Below are 20850 nucleotides of genomic sequence, written 5' to 3'. Positions count from 1 at the left end.
TCTGTTGATAACTAAGGCTGGGTCAACACAATTGAAGTAAGTTTCCAGGGATTTTGTGTTTGAAACAATGCCTTAGAGGATAAAAAGGCTATTTTTTTCTTTTTTACATTTCAAACCTACAGTCAATAACTTTGATAAAAAAATGGCTTTAGAGAGGGAAGTTGGTATATTTAGGGGGGCAATCACTTATTTTTCTTGTGCCTCAGTTTTTCTGTTTTTGGAAATAATGTATAATCTGAGTGTGCTCTGCTTTTAACACTCACATACACAGTGGAGAGTTTGGGATTGTAAACATTTAATTCGAGTTATAAAATGGAATTTGTATTTTAGGAGTGCAACTATTGAAACAAATGAAGTACACCATCCCACACCATTCCATGCTGTTATTGGAAAGGATATTTACAATTGTTTGGGGGGAGAAACATGATTTAGAATTCAAAACACTTCCCCCCTATAGTCATTAATGACAACAGTGAAGAATGGAGCTTTATGTTAACTTTTAGATGAGAAGATCTATAAACCTTGAACACATTTCATAAATCCACTTGAAAATAAAGCAGCATCCCACACAACTTTACAAAATAAAGCTTGCCTTATGTCTGAGACACCTGCTCTTTGCCATAGGATTTGAAAGGAGTCACCAGTACTGTCACCTGAAGTTTTAAAACTCTTGAATTACACACACACACCTCCTCTAAATGTGGAAATGTGAAGATCTTTATGTATTACAAACACTATACACCTCAGTCTTCTCATTGAAGTAAGGATCAGCTGTCTTCACCTATTTTTCCCTTTCTTTGTTATTTCTTCCCATGTCAGTACTTAGGGGTGGATTCAAGGTTCTCAAATCCATATCGATGGAATTGTTAAGGTCAGCTATTCCCCCTTCCCCAGTCTTCCCCACTCTTCACCTCCCCCTATCTCTTAAGGGATGGGACATCCTAAACATTGGCTCAAACTCTCCCTAATCTCCAGAATCTTCACTTCAAAGGTCAGATGAAGATTTCTCTTGTGATAGATTTGCATTTTCTTAACAAGGTTAAATATCTCTATTGTTCACTCTAAAGCAGATTGTCAAAGACTATTTCAAATACACTTTCTGGTTGTTCTACAGATCAGTCAGATTGTACATACATGGTCTAAATATTTGAGGACTCACCACAAATTCTAGGAATTAGTTATTCCTGGAAAATTGAACTTTTTTATTAGGTGATTGTTCTGAATCAGATTTCTGATTTGCTTTTTTATGTTATGTTAGTATCAAAAACTAAAAGAAAATTGTTCCAGGAGGAACCATGGGGGCAGAGAACTGACACATCTCCACTGAATATCTTTTCTATTGTTTATTCCTGAAGACTTTCGACAGATTCTGGCTTCCACTGGCTTTGAGTGTGTCTTAAAGAGATGGAGATTGTGGGTAAGGAAAAGATCTCATTGCATATAAAATTATCTTGTCCTCAGTTAATCTGAGGGATATGTAGTGGGACTTTTAAAGTTATTACTTTCTTTTATTCTGTTCTTTCCTATCTCATGCTCTTGAATGCCAGGGGCTCGAGTTGGAATTCTCCATAAATCTCACTCTGATGAACAAATGAAGACATGAAATTAAAAGTTGTTTTACTATTTCATGTAGTGGAAAACCTGGATAAGGTCTATATAAGCCCCCAATTAAATGATTCACCTGTGTAGTAGACCGAATAATGGATCCCCAAAATGTCCATATCCTGATCCTCAGAACCTGTGAATGTTAATTTATATGGCAAAGGATTTTGCAAATGTAAATTAAGGATTTTGAGATGGGGAGATTATCCTGGATTATCCTAGAGGCCCTAAATGTTATCATAAGTGTCCTTTATAAGAGGAAAAGAGGGAGACTTGACTGCAGGAGAGGACAAGGCGATGTGATGATGGAAGCAGGCTTTGAAGATGGAGAAAGGGGCCCCAAACCAAATACAGGTGTCTACTAGCAGCTGAAAAAGACCAAGAGACAGATTCTCCACCCAGAGCCTCCAGAAGGAACCAACCCTGCCAATACCTTGGCTTGAGCACTGTGAAACTGATTTCGGACTTCTGACCTCCGGAACTGTGAGGACAAATCTGCATTGTTTTAAGATGCTACGTTTGTGATAATTTGTTACAGCAGCAGTAGGAAAGGAGTATATCCAATATTCAGCATTTGGATTTGTGTCTATACGAATAATTTCAAACTTTTATTTTGGATACTTATGCACACTGTATCCACAATGAGACATCATTACAAAAAATGAAATGGATATTTATGTGGCTGTAGAGTCCTGAATCTTGGCTTTAGTATGAATCATGTTATGCTATACATATAGCATCTAATTTAGAAATTTAGGACTCTCAATTATGTTTATTTCACGGACAATAGTAATAGGGTGTCATGACTTTGGGATTCTTTTTGGAACCTTTATTAACATCATAAGTGAAAAATGAGAGGTAAAAATGTCCAATTCCTAGCTTTTCACTTTATTTAACTCAAGGAGCAAATGAGTAGTGGATGTCAAGTGTTTCATTTTTCTCTTTTACGACATAGAGTGCTCAAAGTACTAGAGGTAATACTCAGTATGTGGAAGGGCAGGTAATCGGTTCTGGGACTGTTTTTTTCCAGTGAGATACTCAAAACCCATTCAGCCTGAAAGTTTCATTGAACAGCTTAGAAAATTACAAACAATTCAGTAGGCCCTCATACAGCGGAGTTTCTGTCTAACTGCCTGGAATCTTGTCTGTAACATGTGTTTAAAAAGCTGCTTATTGTTCCATGTAATAGAGATCTCAGGACTCTGATCTGTGAGAACTTGAACTCCGTGTTTATATATGTGCTATAGACTCCATGGAGTTTATATGAGATCAAAGTCCAAACTTCTCCCCTTTCCTGTCCCATTTCCATGCCCATAAAGGTTTGGTTTGCCTCACCTAAGCGCAGGATGGCAACTATTCACAGCATCCTCCTCCTGATGGCCATCACCCTCCCTTTCCTCATCACCACCATCTCCATAGCTAGCGCTTGTAGCACACTGAGTTCACAAAGAGCTTTCATTCCCATGACCTCTTCAGAATGAGAATTATTGGCGTTTGGAGCTGGATGGAGCATTTGGGTACTTCATCTTGCAGACACTTTGTGGAGGGATCAAGACAGCATTCTCATCCTCCTTGCCCACCTCCTGGCACACTGCGTGCTACATAGTGAGTGTTCGATGAGTGTTTGCGGAACTAACATCTGCAGATAAGGAAAATACATTTCAGAGAAGTTCTGTAGCTTCCCCAGTATCTGATAGGCAGAAAGAATTCAGATCTCTCCATCTATTACATGAAGGACCAAAAAAAGAAAGCCCATGGAAATGTCTCCATGATGTCTCATTTGAATAAAAGTCAGAGAGAGGATCAAAGGCAATGATTCAACAAAAAGTACGTCATTGGCCTTATCTCACTGTATGTGAAGAACAGAGAAAAAAGAAATGAAAATTGATGACACATGAGCTTAACAAAATCAACAACATAATATTGTCACTGGATGGTAACCGTTGTTGTAGAAAAAGAGGAAAGGATTTAGCAATGTCGTTATTGGTCATTTGTACTTTCTTTGCCCGTTATTTTTTTTCAGTGGGAAACAGGAGTAAGATTTCCCCTCCTTTGTGAAACTGAAGATGGCTTCTCTTTCCAGACAATGGATTTCCTCACCAGCGGTTGATACACAGCTAACCAGTCTGGCATTGATACGTATGTAAATTCACACAATTGTTTCCGTTTGGAAAGAGAAAAGCTATTGTCAGTAGAATGTGGCAAGTGCTCTTTTAAAAGTCCTCAATCACTCACAGCACTTGTGTTTTAAATTGCTGAGGACAAAGGAAGGTACCTCTGACCTTGCACTCTGTTGGAGACCCAATTCTGCAATCAGGAAGCACCTGGGTCCTTGGGATGACAATAATCATTTGGAAAAACAGGGGACAAAATTCAGGGTGTTACATAGAACATTCTTTTGTTTCTACCAAAAATCTACCACAGATCTTAATTCAGATTGATTTAGCTTGATGAAGTTCCACAGTTCCAGGTGAAAGGAAGTTGCTACAACACCCTGTGAGGTAGAAATTATTTGATTGGTTTTTAAGATGAGAGAATTGGGAAATAGGCTAAGGAACTTAATGAAGCAGCAGAGCACTGAAGTTAGGAGTTGGGGCTTGGGGGTTTCATCGCCTTGAGTTCCAGTCCTGACATGATCATTAACTAGCTGAATGACCCTGGGGAGAAAGTTGACTCTGATCCTCAGTTTCTTTTTGGGTAAAATGAGGATAGGATTTGGGACTAAGACCTGCTGAATTCAGTTGTTTTGAGGATTAAAATTAGACCATAATAATCAATTATTATCATTGAAGTGATCGAGATAGTAAATTTCAGAGATGAGGTTCAAAGCTCAAGCCCTTCTCATTATTACACCACATCACCCTTTGAATGATGTTCACAAAGCCCATCATTTCTCATAGTGAGATGTCTAGGATCAAAATTTTCAAGTGATCTTCATGGTCAATTTATATCTGCTGTGGAGTAAGTTGCCCATCTACAGTCGGGGTACCTGTTATGTCTTCAATTGAGTGCTGTCAATAGTTGCAAGAATATGGGATAAAGGCCACCAATCCCACAGACTTTCATGTCATGGGACATGGAATAGGTACCGTAAGTTGCAAAATGATTTGGACAACAGAGAATCTACTTGTCTCTTTAGGAATTTAGGAAGGAGACCAGCTAAGGGTAATTTTATTTGTTACACACACACACACACACACACACACGCACACACACACTTACACGTGCTTATTGAGGGCATACTGTGTGGGAAACACCATGCAGTGAGGAATAGGAAGATTTCCATACAGGTGAAGTGCATACTATTCCACGGTTCATTTTGGCCAGAGAGGCAGTGACACGCCCAGTCCAAGTCAAGGCACATCGTGCCATGGATCTCACAAAATGCTCTAAGAATGAGGAAAAGGGAGATTACCAACAGAGAGTAGAGGAGGGTAGAGGAAATCTGATAAGACTTTTTGGAAAAAAAGGATAGAAAGGAAATGTTTTGTCCTACAGTCTATCAGGCACTTTCAAGAGTTAGTTTTTATGTTGGGTTTGAAGGAAAGGCAAAAGTCAATAATATAGAAAGGAGAGAGTGAGTGGGAGAGAAAGAATACACCCAGGGTGCTGAGAGCAGTTGTAATTTATATGGCATGTAGTTACTCATCATCTTGGTGAATCCACATTTTCAAATGAACTTTTAATTACAGTTAATTTCAAGGTTTGTCTTGTTATCATATATTCTTAAATTTCATTTTCAATAATATTCAAATGGTTTTACAATTTTTCTTTTAATGTGCTTTTAATATTTTTGAAACCAGGAAAAGTTACTTTTAAGTAAATACCATATAATACCCAAATTAATTTTAAAGCCAGGAAATCATTTCTATAAATGTGGTTTTAAAATCATCACACAGCTTTGAAAAGATGTAAGAAATATTGCCTGGATCTAGTTTTTTTTTTTTAATATTGTCCAAAACAATTTCCCCTTTTCAGCTGGCCTCCTTTACTGAATCATATTAATTTTAAGAGTACTTTTTCAATCTGTCTCCAATTACTAAGAAACATCTCTCAAACAGTTTTTGAAAATATGAGTTTCAATTTTGATTGTCAACATACCTGATTTTATTTATTAGTTAACTTAAACCTGGTTAGGTAGATATTATTTGTTGAGTTTTACAGATGTGAAAACTACAGAAAATAAACAGAGAAGTCAAGAAACTTTTCCAAGCAATTTAACACTGTGGTTAAAAGCCAGGCTTAAAAACTTGCCCTGAGACCCATTCTGGCTCCATCACAAACTAGCTAAAGAACCTTGGCAAAGTAGCGAATCTCTGTCTCTCTTGAAGCCATTTAAGCTAAGTAGCGTTTAGTTACCTAAGTTTTTTTCTTTAGACATCTAGGAAGATAGTCTATACCTCTGAATATTCGTTAAATCAGGATGGAGGTATGTATTAACCAAATTCTTCTTGCTCTTCAACAAACCTTTATTAAGAACTTACCATGAGAGACAAAAAAAAAAAAAAAAAAATCTTACCAAAAACGAGGTATTATACTATGCAGTGAAGCTACAAAGATGAAAAAGAGAGATACCTTTAGAAACTTTGAAAAAGTTTCCACAAATATTAATATCAAATCACCCAAATAATATGTAGTGGGTCAACTTGATCTCTGACATCAAACTAAATCTTGCATGGACCCTGTAATACACAAATTTGACTTGAGCCTCTTCATTAATTATTTGGTGTTTAGGCATTTGAATATTCTGTCAAAACTACCATTTCTGAATAAGTCTTTGCTGCCCTAAAAGGAAACTACGGAAGTCCCTGAAATGTATTTATTCTAAACTTTGGTTGGTTTTTATTGTTGTTGTTGTTGTGATGCTCTCAAAGAGCTGAAGATGAGCCGGGATCCCCCCAGGGGAGATCTCTGACTTTGGTTCATTTGAGCCCAAGTACTTATTCCCACCCTCCACTTGCAGGTTGCGTGGTCTTGGGCAAGATCCTTAAACAGTCTATTCCTCAGTTGTCTCATCGGTACCATGAGGATAATGGAAGCACCCAGGTTAAAGGGCTATTGTGAAGTTACATGAGATTCAGGATGTAAAGCATTTAGCTCATAGAAGCTAAATAAAAAGCTCAGTCAATACCAGCTTTTATTATTGTAAGTAGTTAAAAAGTTTTCATATCCTCATATTACAGCCATAAGCAGAATTGTCAGATTTAGAAATTTTGAAAACCTCTATTTACCTTTGACTTATTTGACTAGTTGGTTTGTTCTCATGGGTGAGAGGTTTTTCGTTTATTTGTTTTGTTTCTTTTTTCTTTTCTTCCTTTCTTTTTTTTTTTTTTTTTTAACCACTTTGCCTCTAGCCTTCTACCTTTCTCGGGAGTATTGAGCTCTTTTTGTTCTTTATTCTTTGACCTAGAGGACAAAAAAGGATGGTCTGGAGTAGCCTCTGCCTGGGGAATTGGCTCCTGGAAGATTCTGTGACACTGAAATTGCAGAACCTATCTGCAAACCAATGCAACTTTTCAGAACCATTTGCAATAAAGTCATGCAGAGAACACAAAGTCATGCTGCTGTAAATGCATGCTTAAAACAGTTTTTAAAATGGTATATTTTATGATTTGTAAAGGTAAAAAAAAGTTTTAATGTTTTTCTTGCTTGAGATATAGTAGCATATCTATACATACTATTTCATGTTATTATTTTGAACCTTAAAATTCTCCTTCATGCTCCTCTGCATGCACATTGCACACACCTTTGCCAAAGGAGACAATCATCTGCTTTGGACTATCTGGTCCTTGATGGCAGATGTATTAAAGTCCAACCAGAAGGCAGAAACCACTTCAATTGTTTTTACAGACAAAATTGACTATAAAGAATTGTTAATAGGTGTCAAGACTATTTGCAAATCAAAGAGCAGTATGCTTTGGACTTGGAGATGCTTCATAAATTTAAACAATTCTCTGGAAGCTGGGGTTATAAGTCAGAGATAAGTGGGAGCAACCAAGCCTCCTGACCTTGTTTGCCACTGACTAAAATTCTCCAAAGAGACTGGGGTGTGGGTCCATCACAGAACCTGGGACGAGGCTATGGAAAATTACATGAACTCTCACAGAACAGAGGGGACCCTAGCTCATAACCCTGGTAACATTTATTTTGTTAGAATGTACACTAGTTGGTGCCTCAGCCCTGAAGAACAAAGTATTTTCATAAATATTTGGCCAAATGTCTCCATTTTTAAGCAAAGCGTGAGTTTACTGAGCGGATGCGTCATTTGTACATCTCCATGAGCTCCAGCCTCCAAGTTGCAGATCTGAGCCCACACAGACATAAACTCAGAATGAAACGATTTCCCGTATATAAAATAGTAGATATAAAAGTCCCTCAGTATAATGCGTAAAGCATCATGTAAAAGTGCGATTTGCAAACATGATTGTACCACCTTAAGGAAGGAAGTGAAGTGATAGCTTCTTAAACCCATTGGTTAAAAGGCTTTTGTGAAGGGGTTGGCTTGTGATGTAAAGGTGGGAGAGGGAAGAGCACTGAACTGACTTCTAGGTCTAGTTTTCAATAGTTCGCTTTTCAAGTAGCTGCTGCCTCAGCTGCCTCCTTGAGGAAATAAGATCGCTGCTTTCCAAGCCAACTTTTCCATGTCTTTAGGTGACTTATAATGGGACATGCTCCAATTTTGGAGGCATATGGAGTTTTTCTGTCTCCCTTGTGTGTTAATATATAGTACAGAGAGACAAGGGGATGGGTAAATTTGATAGATACCGATAAGTTTTTGAGAGAACAGAGTTCTTAATGACTTTTTAAATAATACTTTAAGTTATTTGGATATTGGGTACTTCTGATGGACTGACGTGGCTGTAACTGAGGTAAGTTGATGAAAAAGAATCTCCAAGTGCCCAGCAACATCAGCATCACCTGGGAGCTTGTTAGAAATGTATAATCTTCAGTCCACTTCACACCTGCCCAATCAGAATCTTTGGAGATGGGGTCCAGCAGAGTGTATTTTAAAAACCTCTCCAGATGATTCATATGCACCTAAAGTTTAGAGAAGCAATGCTGGCAGACAGATTCGACTTCCCGTTTTTTTCTTTGTAAGGCGGGAGTAACCAGGCCCGAGTCAGCCTGGGGTCTCCTGGCAGGGAAGGAGTGAAAAAACTTTCTAGTAATAACTGGAATGAGGGTTCAAAATTTTTGTATATCAGAGAAATAGGATCTTATTTTGTTCTCCAAACTGGTGAGGCAGGATATGTTTGATTTTCCAGTTCTTGGGTTAAAAATTCAGTTCAATAATTTCAAGAATTTTAGTTCTCCAGTGCAGCTTCTTAAAAAACCCAAATCTCAATGATCTGTAGTCATTTTTAGAGGTTATCAGGCTTCTGGCAGAAAAGCTGTGACACGTTTAATCATCTGAAAGTATGCATATTCTGCAGTTACATGCTTTTGCATTTTTTGTTCCTGGAAAATAAACTATTTCAATGTAGATAGGGAAGACACAACCCAGCTTTACTCAAACCGGTATATTAGGATCTAAAACTTTTCCCTTGAAAACATTGTTGCTGCACAAAAAGGATCTGCCAACTAGGAAAAAGAAAAATTATAATACTATTTTGGAAAACTGTATGTCATTATTTCATTTGGAAGGAAATGCCTAAGCTTCTAGAATGTATTGACTTTGTGTTCACTGCCGCGTTTCAAAAAAAGTGTGAGGCTACTACAAAAATTCATGAAATGCAAAAGGTGAAAAGAGAGGAAGCTATTAGGAAAGATAATAAAATTATGTGAGGTTTATTTTTTAGCCAACAGCCCCCTTTGTAATCTTAACCCCTTCATGTCCCTATCCCAGTGTTACAGGACAGGGAGTTTCAGAAAATTCCCCGAAAGTCCAGGCTTAAAATGGCAGCATCCTTTTCTTCCTCCCAGAAGGGTCTGCTGCAATGGGCTCTCGTCGAAGACACAGCAGGGGGACAGCAAGGTGTGCAGGGTTCATTTGTCTTTGCTGCTCTTTGCTGTTGAAGTATATTTCAATCAGCCAGTTCTTCTCTCCTCCCCCCGCCACTTAAGATACTACATTTAAAAATAGCAATTCATATTTTGTTGAAATGCCAGTTATACTGGCTGGACAGATTCAAGTAATCCTCTCCCTGGTTATAAAGTAAAATGTGATCGGTGTATGGAGACAATCTAAAGCAGGCTCGAACATATGGAAAACAAGAAAATAAAATGACTTAGGACTTCACCAGTCTAAAGGTGCCACTATTAATATTTGGTGTAGTCTCTTCCAGTACATTTTCAGTGACTTTAGAGGGTTGAGATTATTCTCTCGATAGGATTTCATAAGCATTTCCTATATGAGTAAAATTTCATAAGCATGATTTGTAATGGCTGCATGATATTCCACTGTATGCAAATAGCATCACTTATTTAAACATTTCCCCATGGGCATTTTTAGGTTAATCCCTACAGAATACATTGCATCAATGTTAATGTCACAAAATCCTCACCTAGGATGAGTTCCTCAGCTGACTAGAGCCTCATATTCTTAGGAAATAAATGAAGCTGCCAGTTAGTTATACAGTGTCCTGTCCTCTCTAGCTAAGAAAAATGTTAAGAGAAGAGGAAAATTGTTTTTAAGGCAAACTACTTCAATTAGTGTAATAGATATAGTCACATATATTGAAAGAATTGATCTATAGTTTCCTGAGAGAAAACCAAAGCAGTACTATATTAAAAATTATAATTTTTTTTTGCTTTGTCAATAGTAGATGCTCACATCTGTCTCTCTCTCTCTTCCCTTCCTCCCCATCCTTCCTTCACTCTTTCTTTCTCTCCCCCTCTCCTTCCTTCCTCCTTCCCTCTGTCCCTTCCTCCTTTCTGCCTTTTCTCATCTGTGCTGTTTCAATGCTGTGAGTCCTTTCTGGAATGAATCTAGCTCAGCTGTGCCTGAGCTACAGCTCTCCAGCTCCTTACTAAGCTTCCACCCTCAGTAACAGTAAAACCACGCTGTCTGTGAAGGTGCTGACAGGGCTGGAAGTGGTTCAGATGGGAAAGCATATTCGAATGCATTTTTTGAATGATGCTGCCTTAATGAGATCTGTGACTTACAAGCAAAGCCTGGGTGTCTCGTGCACACAAAAGACCTGTTTCTTGTGGCAGAAATAACTATCTGGATCAAACTCAACATAACCAAAATGTCTTCCTAGGAATATTCTTTAAAAAATATTTTCATAAGGCAGCAAGTTAGCTTTTTTGAAAATTTTTTGATAATTTAACAAAATCTTTTTAAATAAGGCATTCTCAGCATGGCTCTTCAGTCTAAAGAAATGTTACTATAATAATATGACTATAGTTCTCAGATGCTTTATTTTCTGCTTAATGATATATGTGCATATCATGTGACTGCTTGTAGATCATATGAATATATTATGGCTTAAAACTCAGAATTTAAATTTCATGGACCATGCTAAAATTCAATAAAAGTACATTTGGATGCAAGTGGGAAAGAGCAACATGTGGCTTGAATTTTCCTTAAAATACACAGAGGATAGTTAAGGAGAAAAGTGCTTGGGACAGAGTACATCTGGAGTTTTGCCAAACTCATACCATTTAAACAATGGCTTAAGACTGAATTCAAATCCCAAGCAAATCTCTTCAATCTCCCTCCCAAAGAGTATAAGCTAGCATTTCAGCTTTGAAAGATAAAGTTAATGAAAATACTTTCTATGAGCAAAATGAAAATGTTTTGCTCTTTGGAATTCAAAGACTTCCCACCTCCTCATGGATACCCACTCTGCCTTTTCATCCACAAAGTGGTTATCACTGGCTTTTGAAACCATTTCTTTAGTTTCCCACTTTCAATGCCGGCTCCACCCAGCCCACACCCATGCAGAATCTTGTGTGCACAGTCTGATTAACACTAACATTCCATCAAACCCTTGCCACACTCTCCAAGCCTAAACATGACCTCAGCCTACTCTTTCTGCCCATCTCATCGTCAGGTATGGTGAAGAATGAGAATTCTTACCAGTGGAGGAGTCAAATCTCACCACAATTTACAAGGATCTCTGTATAAGTTTGTGCATCTCAGAAGTGGCAGTTTTGACAGGTGAATGGAATTTAAGGGGAACCAGTAGCTTTGGTGATCAGTGTTTCTTCTCCTAAGGCATTCTGTTTCTCTCCTCTTCTGGAGTCTCTCTACACTATCGACAAGCCAGCAAATGTCACCTTTGAGTCCCAGGATAAGATGCGTTGATTAGCTTTCCAAAACCCCCGGTGCAAAGATGCTGGGAGTTCAGCAGAGCCACTTCCAGCTAACTGGCTCTGATTCCTATCGATGCAACCAGCCCTCCTCCCTGGCTGGACCAGTGCCAGTCTACTTAAGGAGATAATTGACCGCAAGCCAGCCTGACTGACAGGCTTCCTAAGTGCCAGATGCCAACAGTGCCAATGCCCGCCTTTGCAGGAGGGCCTGTTCTCCTAGGGACCACAACTGAAATAGCTCCATCCTCCCTCAGCCCTTAGCTCTCTACTCAGCTTCCCAAGGAAACATAATCAAATCGATCATTCCAAGTTGTTTTCCTTCTGCTTTTATTTTAAGGGCAGCTGCGTTAAGAACCTTTCTCCTTCCTCTTTGCTTCTCTCCATGTTTCTCGAGGTTCTGTGCATTCACTTAAGTTAAGCAGGCTATCTTCTATCATCCTGGGAACCAGGAGCATAATTTCGTGTTACCTCCACCAGGACTTACTAACTGAGAGTGATTTTATTAATCTTGTGGACTGAGAAGGTCATGAATTTATAAGTGCCTCTATTTCTATCTGTTATGTCCAGAACTTACTTTCTTTCTATGTAACTAGAGAGTAACTTGAGAGACATGTAACTAGAGAGGCAATACCTGTGAGATTGTATGAGATCAGGACTCATTTGAGAGTTACAGTTAGACTGCAGGTCCCACCTTAGGTAAGAGGGGTCTTCAGGGCCTGGTCAGTGTCCAATGTCGGGGACTTTAATCAGAGCCTCCTTTAGGATCAGCTTGGCAGGAAGTTCCTTCCCCTTTGTTAATTTACATGAATTCCCTTGTTCTCCAATATCAGTGCCATGCACAGCTTCCTTTGGGTCCCAGGGTCTCCTCCTGGATGAAACTTGAGTAGAATCATCTGAGCTCACTTTGCCTTCCCTTCTTTCTCTCTCTCCTTAGAGAGAAAAATAAAACACAACCACCATGCTTTCCCCGCAGAGGTAGGAGGGGTTCCACGGGAGTTGGGGGTGTGAGGCTGGGTTGCTAAGAGGCTCCAGGAGGGAGGAAATTCAGAGGATCAGTTACTCATCCTTATCTGCCAAGGTGGCCCCCAGCTTCCTCCTTTCTCAGGAGGGGCTGTCACTTAAGCCAGCCCTCCACCCCACAAGTGCCAGATGTCACTTTGGACAGTGCTCCTCTCCCAGAGGTGGGACAATGGGCATTGCTAAAAAGTGCACTGGCCCCTTGGGGCAGGTGGAGAAGGAAGAGATGTTCTTTTGAAGAAACTTCTGGAATCCGGCAACTGTCCTTCCTCGGCCCACTGTCTTGCCCACCCTAAACTAGGGGTCTTAGCCTGGGACTTCTGGGGCCCAACTCACCCTGAAGTGAACAAAGAAGCCAGACCCCCAAGTCTCCCCAAATCTGTGATCTCCATGCCAGCATTTCCCCTTTTCTCTCTTTCAACAGCCTCAGACTAGTGCAGAGGAAAGTCCCGCAGGAAAGCTGGCAGAGTCCTAAGCTGAAAGATGGGATACATTAGAGTTGCCTGGGTCTCCAAGGAGGCAGTGACCTAAACTGAGACTTGTCTCCCAGGCGACGCCAAAACTTGGCTGCCTGCTGCAATGGGACTTGTAAATAAGGGATGCGAGGAAATTCTTATTTTTAAGAAGTAACCGAAATCCCCTCTGTGTCATTACTGTGCGCAGGTCATTTCATTCGTTGGCCCTTTATTTTCTTCTGATGAGAGGTGAAGGAAGGGAGGAGGCTTCCACTGGGCCTGGCTGGGCACAGGGAGGCTGGTTCAAGATGGAGCGCTGTTCGAGGTCCCCCGCCACCTCTCCGCGCAGCTCCGCAGTGGCTACAGCCTGCAGGTCCCCCTACCCCACTCCCAGGGAGCGCGGACTGCTGGGCCTCCGACTCTCACCTGCCCAGCGCTCTCCGGCTCCAGGCCCCAGACTGCAGAGGACATCCAACAGGTCCCCTGGCTGCGGCGACGGAGTGCGCGCTCCTTGGGACTGTGGGCCGCAGTGGCAGCGGCCCAGCACCCTCCTCCCCGCCCCACATCGACCCTCAGACTTATTGGGGCGCCGCTGGGCATCCACCCAATGGCACCGGATCCCTGGCCGTGGCCCGCCCTCGAGGCCTTCCGAAAAGGGAAAAAGTGCTTGGTGATGCTGATTCTGTATTATTATAAACCTCATGCAGGAATAGAAAAAATTCACTGTGAAGGGTTTTTGCTAACCCAGCCTCTCGCACTGAGGTGGACTAGAGCTCCGTTAGGAAAGCAGCGGAAGAATGGGTAGAATAGATAACTGCGCCAACTGATAAAAGGAATAATGGAGGAAGCTTGTCCTGCTGCCGCCTCGCCTGTGGACTCACCCTCTCTGATGCTCAGAAGTTAAAGAAAGAAAGGTGGGGAGGTGGACTTGCAAAGTCCCCAGCCCGCCCAGTGGGAATTCAAGCCGCGGCCTCGTCTCTTGAGAAGCAACACACCTTCACACCGGCACAGCCAGAGAGAAGCTTTAATGGAGAACACCGCGTACAACACAGGTAGACATGAACTTGGCACAAAGTCACAACTCGAACGCGGCGCGGACACAAGCCAGAGGTGACTCAGGGGCAAAGGGCAGTTGCCTCCTCCCTATCCTCCCCGCTTCGTTCCCAAAAGTTTGTTGTGAGTAAAGTGCTATTCCTGGGGCTCAAAAAGGGAGAAGGAGCAACAGCGGCATGGCAAGTTTCTTTTCCATTCACGAACTGAAACTGAAGAATTCGCCCAAAGGGGCGAACGCGCCCAGACAGCATACAGAACACCACATCGACGGCAGCGTGCAAAGGCGACCGGTCATCCTCACGCATCTGTCCGGAGGAGGCTGGAAGGCAATGGCCACGAAACGCGCCTGGAAACGTTAAGAGCAATATTGTGGGGGTGACATGGTAGGTTTTCCTTGGGTTCATGAATTAGGGGAACAAAATCCCGTGATGCAAGGAATTTAAAAAAAAAATCCCTAATGGAATGGATCAGGGGAATTCACATTATTTTGAGATTCCTACACGGTCTCATCGCATTGATTCACAAACGAATTGCAGATAGAAAGTTGCCTTTAATGTCTCTCTTTGGTTATGTTTTCTGAACTTACTTTTGGAATCTGGGGTTTTGCTCTTTAAGCTGCTGCCATTCTCTTTTGTGCAAACTAATTGCTTTAGCTGTTTCTCCTTTCCTTCACGACCCCCGATCAGAGCCAAGAAACTTAACTGTTTCCAAGTTCCCTCCTGAGGTTCCCACTGCCCCCGAGAGCGGCCTTACTCATGATGACCGTGTCCTTGCCCATTTCACTGACCAGGAAGAATGATGGTATCAAATACTCCCTCTTTTCCTAAAACGAGATTTCCTTAGGGAACAGCAGTTTTGTCTAGGATGTTCACGAGAGGTGGCTCTCTGGGGATGAGACTAGCGGAGAGAAACTTGATGGCTGAGGTCTGCTTCAGCGTCACTCTGTTGGATTTCTCCCAGGGAGGTTTAGCTCTCTCTGCCAGCTTCTGCTCCCGGGAATCAGAATCGAAATCCATTTCCAATTTGCCGGCGAATGAGACTTCCCCAAACTCTTTCATTCCCTCCCCCCCCATAACTTACTGATTTATAATATTAGTTACAATAGAAACTCTTACCTGAAAACTGGCTTTCATTAATCTGATTGTACAACATAGTATAAACACAGACATTAGAAGTGTTATATTTATTCAGACCACTGGAGAATCCACTTTCGGGTTTGTCTGTTTAAATACCTTCCTTTCCCGCAAAGGCCGGGGCTCGCCACCTCTGCCCGACCTGGTCTGGGTGCCCTTGCCCTCTCCGGACATCCCGGGCCAGGCGTCTCTCCAAGCGTTCATCTCCCCCAACCCGCTGGGTACCCTAGGAGTGCACCAGAACCGAGTGCAGGGAGCCGCCCTTGTTCTCGGCTGCACTCGGAGCGGTGGGCTCCAGCAGGGAGGTGGCAGGCGAGGCCGCGGCCGCCGGGCACACAGTAGACGGCGCCGGCGGCTGCTGTGAGGCCGCGGGGACAGTGAGCGTCGGCGGCAGCGCGGCCACCGGCGGCAGTGCTGGAGTCGGCTTGATGGGCACGGGCACGGCCGGCAGGCTCTGGCTTGCCGAGTGGCACAGGGCCTTGACAGGCACGCCGAAGGCCCCGTACTCCGGGCCCACAGGGACCCCCGCGGCGGCGGCGGCGGCGGCGGCGGCCACCGAATCCATGACGCCGACGTGCGGCCACACGGAGCTGACGACGTTGCCGAGCTGGCCTGGCACGGGGTAACCCAGATGGTGCATGACGGACGCCAAGGGCAGCCCGCCGGCCTGCAGCACGCCCTTGTAGTCCCGGCCGATGATGTTTTCGATGGCGAACGGGTGCTTGAAGCCCGACGTGGACGCGGCGGCAGCGGCAGCGGCGGCGGCGGCCGAGCCTAGCCCGTAGGGCGGGAACTGCGAAAGGCGCCCCACGCTGCCCACAGCTGCCGCCGCCGCCGCCGCCGCTGCCGCCGCCACGGCCGCCGCCTCCTGCATCTTGCCGGGGTGAGACGGCTGCTGAGGCTGCGACTGCTGCGGTGGCTGCTGCGGGGGCTGCGATGCGAGGTGCGGCGGCGGCGGCGGCTGCGGAGCCGGAGGCGGCTGCTGGTGGAAATAATGCACCATGTGCGGCGGGGGCGGCGGCGGCGGCGGCTGGGGCGGGTGGTGGTGATGGTGGTGGTGCGCTGCAGCGTGATGGTGGTGGTGGTGGTGCGGGTGGTGCGGGTGGTGGGGATGCAGGTGCCCTCCGGGCCCAGCGCCTGGCGTGCCCTTGGTGCTTCCCGCGTGCAGGTGAGTATGGTCAGCACGCAGCACCTTGAAGCGCTTGCGGCGCCGCAGGAAGCTGCCGTTCTCGAACATGTCGCCGCAGTCGGGATGCAGCGCCCAAAAGCTGCCCTTGCCGGGCTGGTCGGGCCGCCGTGGGATCTTGATGAAGCAGTCGTTGAAGGAGAGGTTGTGGCGCAGGCTGTTCTGCCAACGCTGCGTGTGCTCGCGGTAGTAGGGGAAGCGCTCCATGATGAACTTATAGATGTCGCTCAGCGGCAGCATCTTCTCGGCGGAGTGCTGGATGGCCATCGCGGTCAGCGAGATGTAAGAGTAGGGGGGCTTTTGGTCGCTGTACGAACTCTTCCCCGGCCGCGGCATCGCCCCCGGCGTCTCCAACGCCCTCTGGCCCAGACTGGACCGCAGCGTCGCTCCGCACCCCGCACCCGGGGCCTGGCTATTTCCACTAAGCCCTACTCCGCCCTCCTGGCCCCGCCACCCCGCCCTCTTTCCCCCTAGCCCCTCTCGCCGTTTCTCTCCCTCCTTCTCTCAGCTGTCTGGGGTCTCCGCGCTTGGCCTCTTGGGCCAATTCAGCTGTCCGACGCTCGCAACTTCCAGCCCCGACGGTAGCCGACCCGCGCACACAGTCGCCGGCGGGGCGCGCCAGCTTCACTGCCACCCTCTCGGCGTCTTCCCTCGGGTGGCCAAAGGCTAAGCGCGGGAGCTGACAGGAGTGATGAGGGGTCGTGCTCCCTTCCGGCCTTCTCTTGTTTTTTCTCGGGCTGAGGAAAGCGCAGGCCCAGCGGGCTGGGATGAAGGACTGCGCAGTCAGGACACTGGCCCTTTAAATCCGAGTTGGCGCTCGCTGTCCTGGAGGCCGGGACGGCGGGACTTGGCGACCTGAGCACTCCCCCCCGACCGGCCGATTAGTCCGCTCCGGCGTTCTCGTTTTCCTGGAGGCGAGAGGCGAGGTAAGGAGAAGGAAGCTCGGCTCTTGGCAGCCTGCGCCTTCCTTTCCTCCGGGCAGCTCTCAGCAGAGCCTGGGATGGAGCTGAAGGCGGTCGCTTGAGGGAAAAGTTTGGTGGTTTCTTCAACAGCCGCGCCGGCAGGCTCGGCGGAGGGGCGGGGGCGCCGGACGCAGGGCGCGAGCCGCGGGCCAGAGCGGGCGTCTGCGAGCGCGGGGAGGGCGCCGGGCTGGCCTGGGCCGGCTCAGCCGTCCGCGCCGCAGCTGCCGCCGCTCTCGCGGGCCCGTCTGGAGCTGGAGAGGCGGCGGCGGCTGTGGCAGCGACGCGCTCTCCTGGCTGCGTTTTGTAATGGTCCCCGAGACGCCGAGACCCCCGCAGCTCGCGCTTCGAGACTATCACATGACCGAGGCTGAGGGACTCCGCCGCCGCCGCTGCCGCCGCCGCGTCTCTCGCTGAAGAAGGGGCGAGAAGGCGCCGCGCCTCGCCCCCGCCCCCTCCTCCGCCTCGGCTCCGGCGCCCCCACCCCCCGCTTTCCCCACCCGCCCCGCAGCCCCTAGCCGCGGCGGGGCGGCGGACGCAGGCAGTGCGCAAGGAGGGGCACGGCGCCGGGTGCCGTCCCCGGCCCAGCACCCCACCCGGGTCGCGAGGCACGGCAGAAGTGGCAGGACGCTGCTTTCCCGTTCCTGTCCTGCAGCTCCCGCCTGTCCCCGCCCTTTCACTCTTCCCTTTTCCCACCTACCCGCTCTGGGCTTCTCTCTCCTTACACTGCCTTCCTCCTGGACTAGCCACTCTGGGCCAAGATCGGAGTGCCGTGGCCTCAAGGCCTCATCTCTGCAAGAAATCCCAAAGGCCGGAGGGTTGGAGGGAAGAACTAGCGCGGAGGAGAGCCAGGGGTGTTTTTGCCACATGCCAACTTCATCACTTTTATTGCGCGCCAAATGAGTATCAGGCCCAGTGATCGGCTCCTGACACAGGGAGGCCTGAGAGCTTTCTGCGCTCCAGGACCGCTGTCTAGCGAGAGAGACTGACAGTAACCGGGAAATGAGGATAGATGCTAAGGCTTGGTGGATGAAGGTTCCACCGTGCTTCCCAAGAGCAGGTGTAAGGGGCAGGGTGAGGCGTTTCTCTGGGTGGTGACGTCTGAGCTGGGTCCAGAGGAGGGCTTGGGAGTTCACAGGTCCCATCACTTGGGTGTATTGGAGCAGTCTTGCTATTCTCAGCACATCGAGGGAAAGGGAGATAAGTAAAATTAAACAGGGGGTCAAAATGATCAATCTACAGGACTCTGGTGTCATCTGTGAGGGAAAGGTGGATGAGCCGCGGCGCTGAGGTCCCGGTACTTGCGGGGTGGGGGGTCCCGGAAGCAGTTTCCTGCTCTGCACTCTCTGCACACCCAACAGCGAATCCCAGTTGACTGTAGAGAGAACCCGCAGTCAAATTCTGGTTTTGGCTGCCTTTGCCCTTAGGCTGGGACGAAAAGCAGAGTTTGGAAAACGTACCCTCTTCTCATCTCTGCACCTTAGTTTCTTTATTTGTAGAATGAGATCTCTGAAGTTGGAAATTTCACGGGTCCCTTCCAGTTCCGAGATCTGAGGAGAAAAGAGCAATAAGGGACTGTGGCTCATTTGGCTTTTAGTTTTTTATTTTCCATGCCCAAATCCGGTGGTAGAATGCCGTTGGCCCAGACTGATTGGGAGACCCCTTACCTTCCAAGTTTGGCGACACCAAGTTGAGTGTTTATAGCTTCCGACTCTTGGTGAGCTGAGCGAGGGGAGGACCACGAGACCGGCTATTTGCCCGTCGGGTCGCAGAAGGGTAGTGAGCGAAACAGATTCAAATTTTCATCTTTAGGCAGGATCTGTTATTACTGGCTGGTGCTATTTGGCCAGTTTTTCCTAGGCCAGCAGACGTTTTAGAATAGGCGTTAAAGTGGAGCGTGCAAGAAGGTCCCAGGGGAAAGAGCAGCCTCTTGGCCCGCCCTAAGGAAAGGAGACCCTTTCAGAGGAGGATGCCTTCGCTGTCACTCCATGCCAGGAAGGTTCCTTCTGCCAATGGAGTTTCTGCGGGTTTTCTGGTCTGCTGAAGCAGTTTAAGGAAGCGAGCAGCAGACCGCCTCTTGGCCGCGAGAAGCCACAGAGGAATTCCGAGAATGCCCAGTTAACAGTGACAGCTAGAGCCCTTTGGGGCCGGGGCGGACGTGGTGCGAGAACAGCCCTGTCCAGGCCCAGGAGCCGCCTAAAGGCCACTGGTGGGAGCTCGGTGTGCCCAGGGCTCAAAGGCTCTTCCGGCCTTAGCCCCGCACTCAGCGCGGGCAGACACATTCTGTCGATTATCTTTTCCGCATGCTCCTGGAAAAGTAGCGCCTCCTGTTTGGGAGTAGCTCGGAGACATTCTCGTCGGGCAATTGCGCCCCCCACCCCGCGTCTGGGGACAGAGAGAGGGGAGGGCCCTTGAAGGGCGCGCGGGACCAGCCTTATACGCATAACCTCAATACTAAACCTGCGAGCTAGTTGCTCACTGGGTGAGCTCGTTACAGCCCACAGGTCTGCCGCCACCACCTCGGGCTTGGTGCCTGGGGACACGAGCCGCGTGGCCAGCGCCTTTGGCTTCCGCGAACCAACGGCATTCAGCCGGCGAAGCGGCTCCGCGCAACCTGGACCAAAGCAGAGCCTGGGGAGGTCGAGCAAAGCGCCCGAAGCTTCATGTTTCCGCGTTCCGGGTGGACTTGCCAAGAGTAGAAAGTGCTCCCGGGCACTGATGCCCCAGGGGGTTCCCGCGGCCCAGGCCGCAGTTGCCGTGGAGAGCGCAGCCCGGGGGCGCCTGCCGCGTGTCCATTTCGGAGACGCGCCACCGCCCTGGCCGCCGCGGAGTATTCTGGGGAATTCCCGGCGGGGTGCGGGGCCTGGCAGCCGAGCTCCGGCCGCGGTGGGGGGCTTGCTTTCCCTCTCTCCCCCACCTTCCCCCGAGGTTGATTTAATTCCGGCAAGTTTTGCAGGCGCGCAGCAGCACCGGCGGGGGCCGGTACGCGCGCGCTCCAGCTGCCTGCAGACCCCCGTTCAAGAAAAACAGATCAAGTAACCACCCTGGCACCAACCAGTCGGTTTCAAATTTCTGCGTGTAATTTTTTTTTAAACAACCACTATGCTCTACAAATATTGGCTGGCGCTGCGGATGCTGGCAGGCAAATCGTTGCCCCGGGCTTAGTGTAATTATCTCAGGCGTAT

General features: G+C 46.8%; 2 protein-coding genes across 2 annotated transcripts in view; both read right to left on the bottom strand.

The window, feature by feature from the left end:
• Nucleotides 1-14216: 14216 nt before the first annotated feature.
• FOXB2 (forkhead box B2) lies at nt 14217-17118 on the bottom strand. Its single transcript, XM_032477878.1, has one exon. The coding sequence runs from the start codon at nt 17040-17042 to the stop codon at nt 15747-15749; it is 1296 nt and encodes a 431-aa protein (XP_032333769.1). The 5' UTR covers nt 17043-17118; the 3' UTR covers nt 14217-15746.
• A 1613-nt stretch (nt 17119-18731) lies between these two features.
• Nucleotides 18732-20850, bottom strand: part of LOC116663365 — a 2713-nt gene continuing 594 nt past the window's right edge. Inside the window, exons 2-3 of the mRNA XM_032479120.1 lie at nt 19333-20668; nt 18732-19215 (exon numbers count right to left, since the gene is read on the bottom strand). Coding sequence (XP_032335011.1) covers nt 19606-20668 — 1063 coding nt within the window. The 3' untranslated portion in view covers nt 18732-19215; nt 19333-19605. The remainder of the gene's footprint in view (nt 19216-19332; nt 20669-20850) is intronic.

Source organism: Camelus ferus, chromosome 4 (assembly GCF_009834535.1).
Source record: "Camelus ferus isolate YT-003-E chromosome 4, BCGSAC_Cfer_1.0, whole genome shotgun sequence".
NCBI classification, from domain to species: domain Eukaryota; kingdom Metazoa; phylum Chordata; class Mammalia; order Artiodactyla; family Camelidae; genus Camelus; species Camelus ferus.
This window is presented reverse-complemented; position numbering and strand designations above follow the sequence as displayed.

What these genes read in the sequence shown, in the direction of transcription:
- FOXB2 (XM_032477878.1), bottom strand. Translation starts at nt 17,042, where the DNA reads ATGCCGCGGCCGGGGAAGAGTTCGTACAGCGACCAAAAGCCCCCCTAC.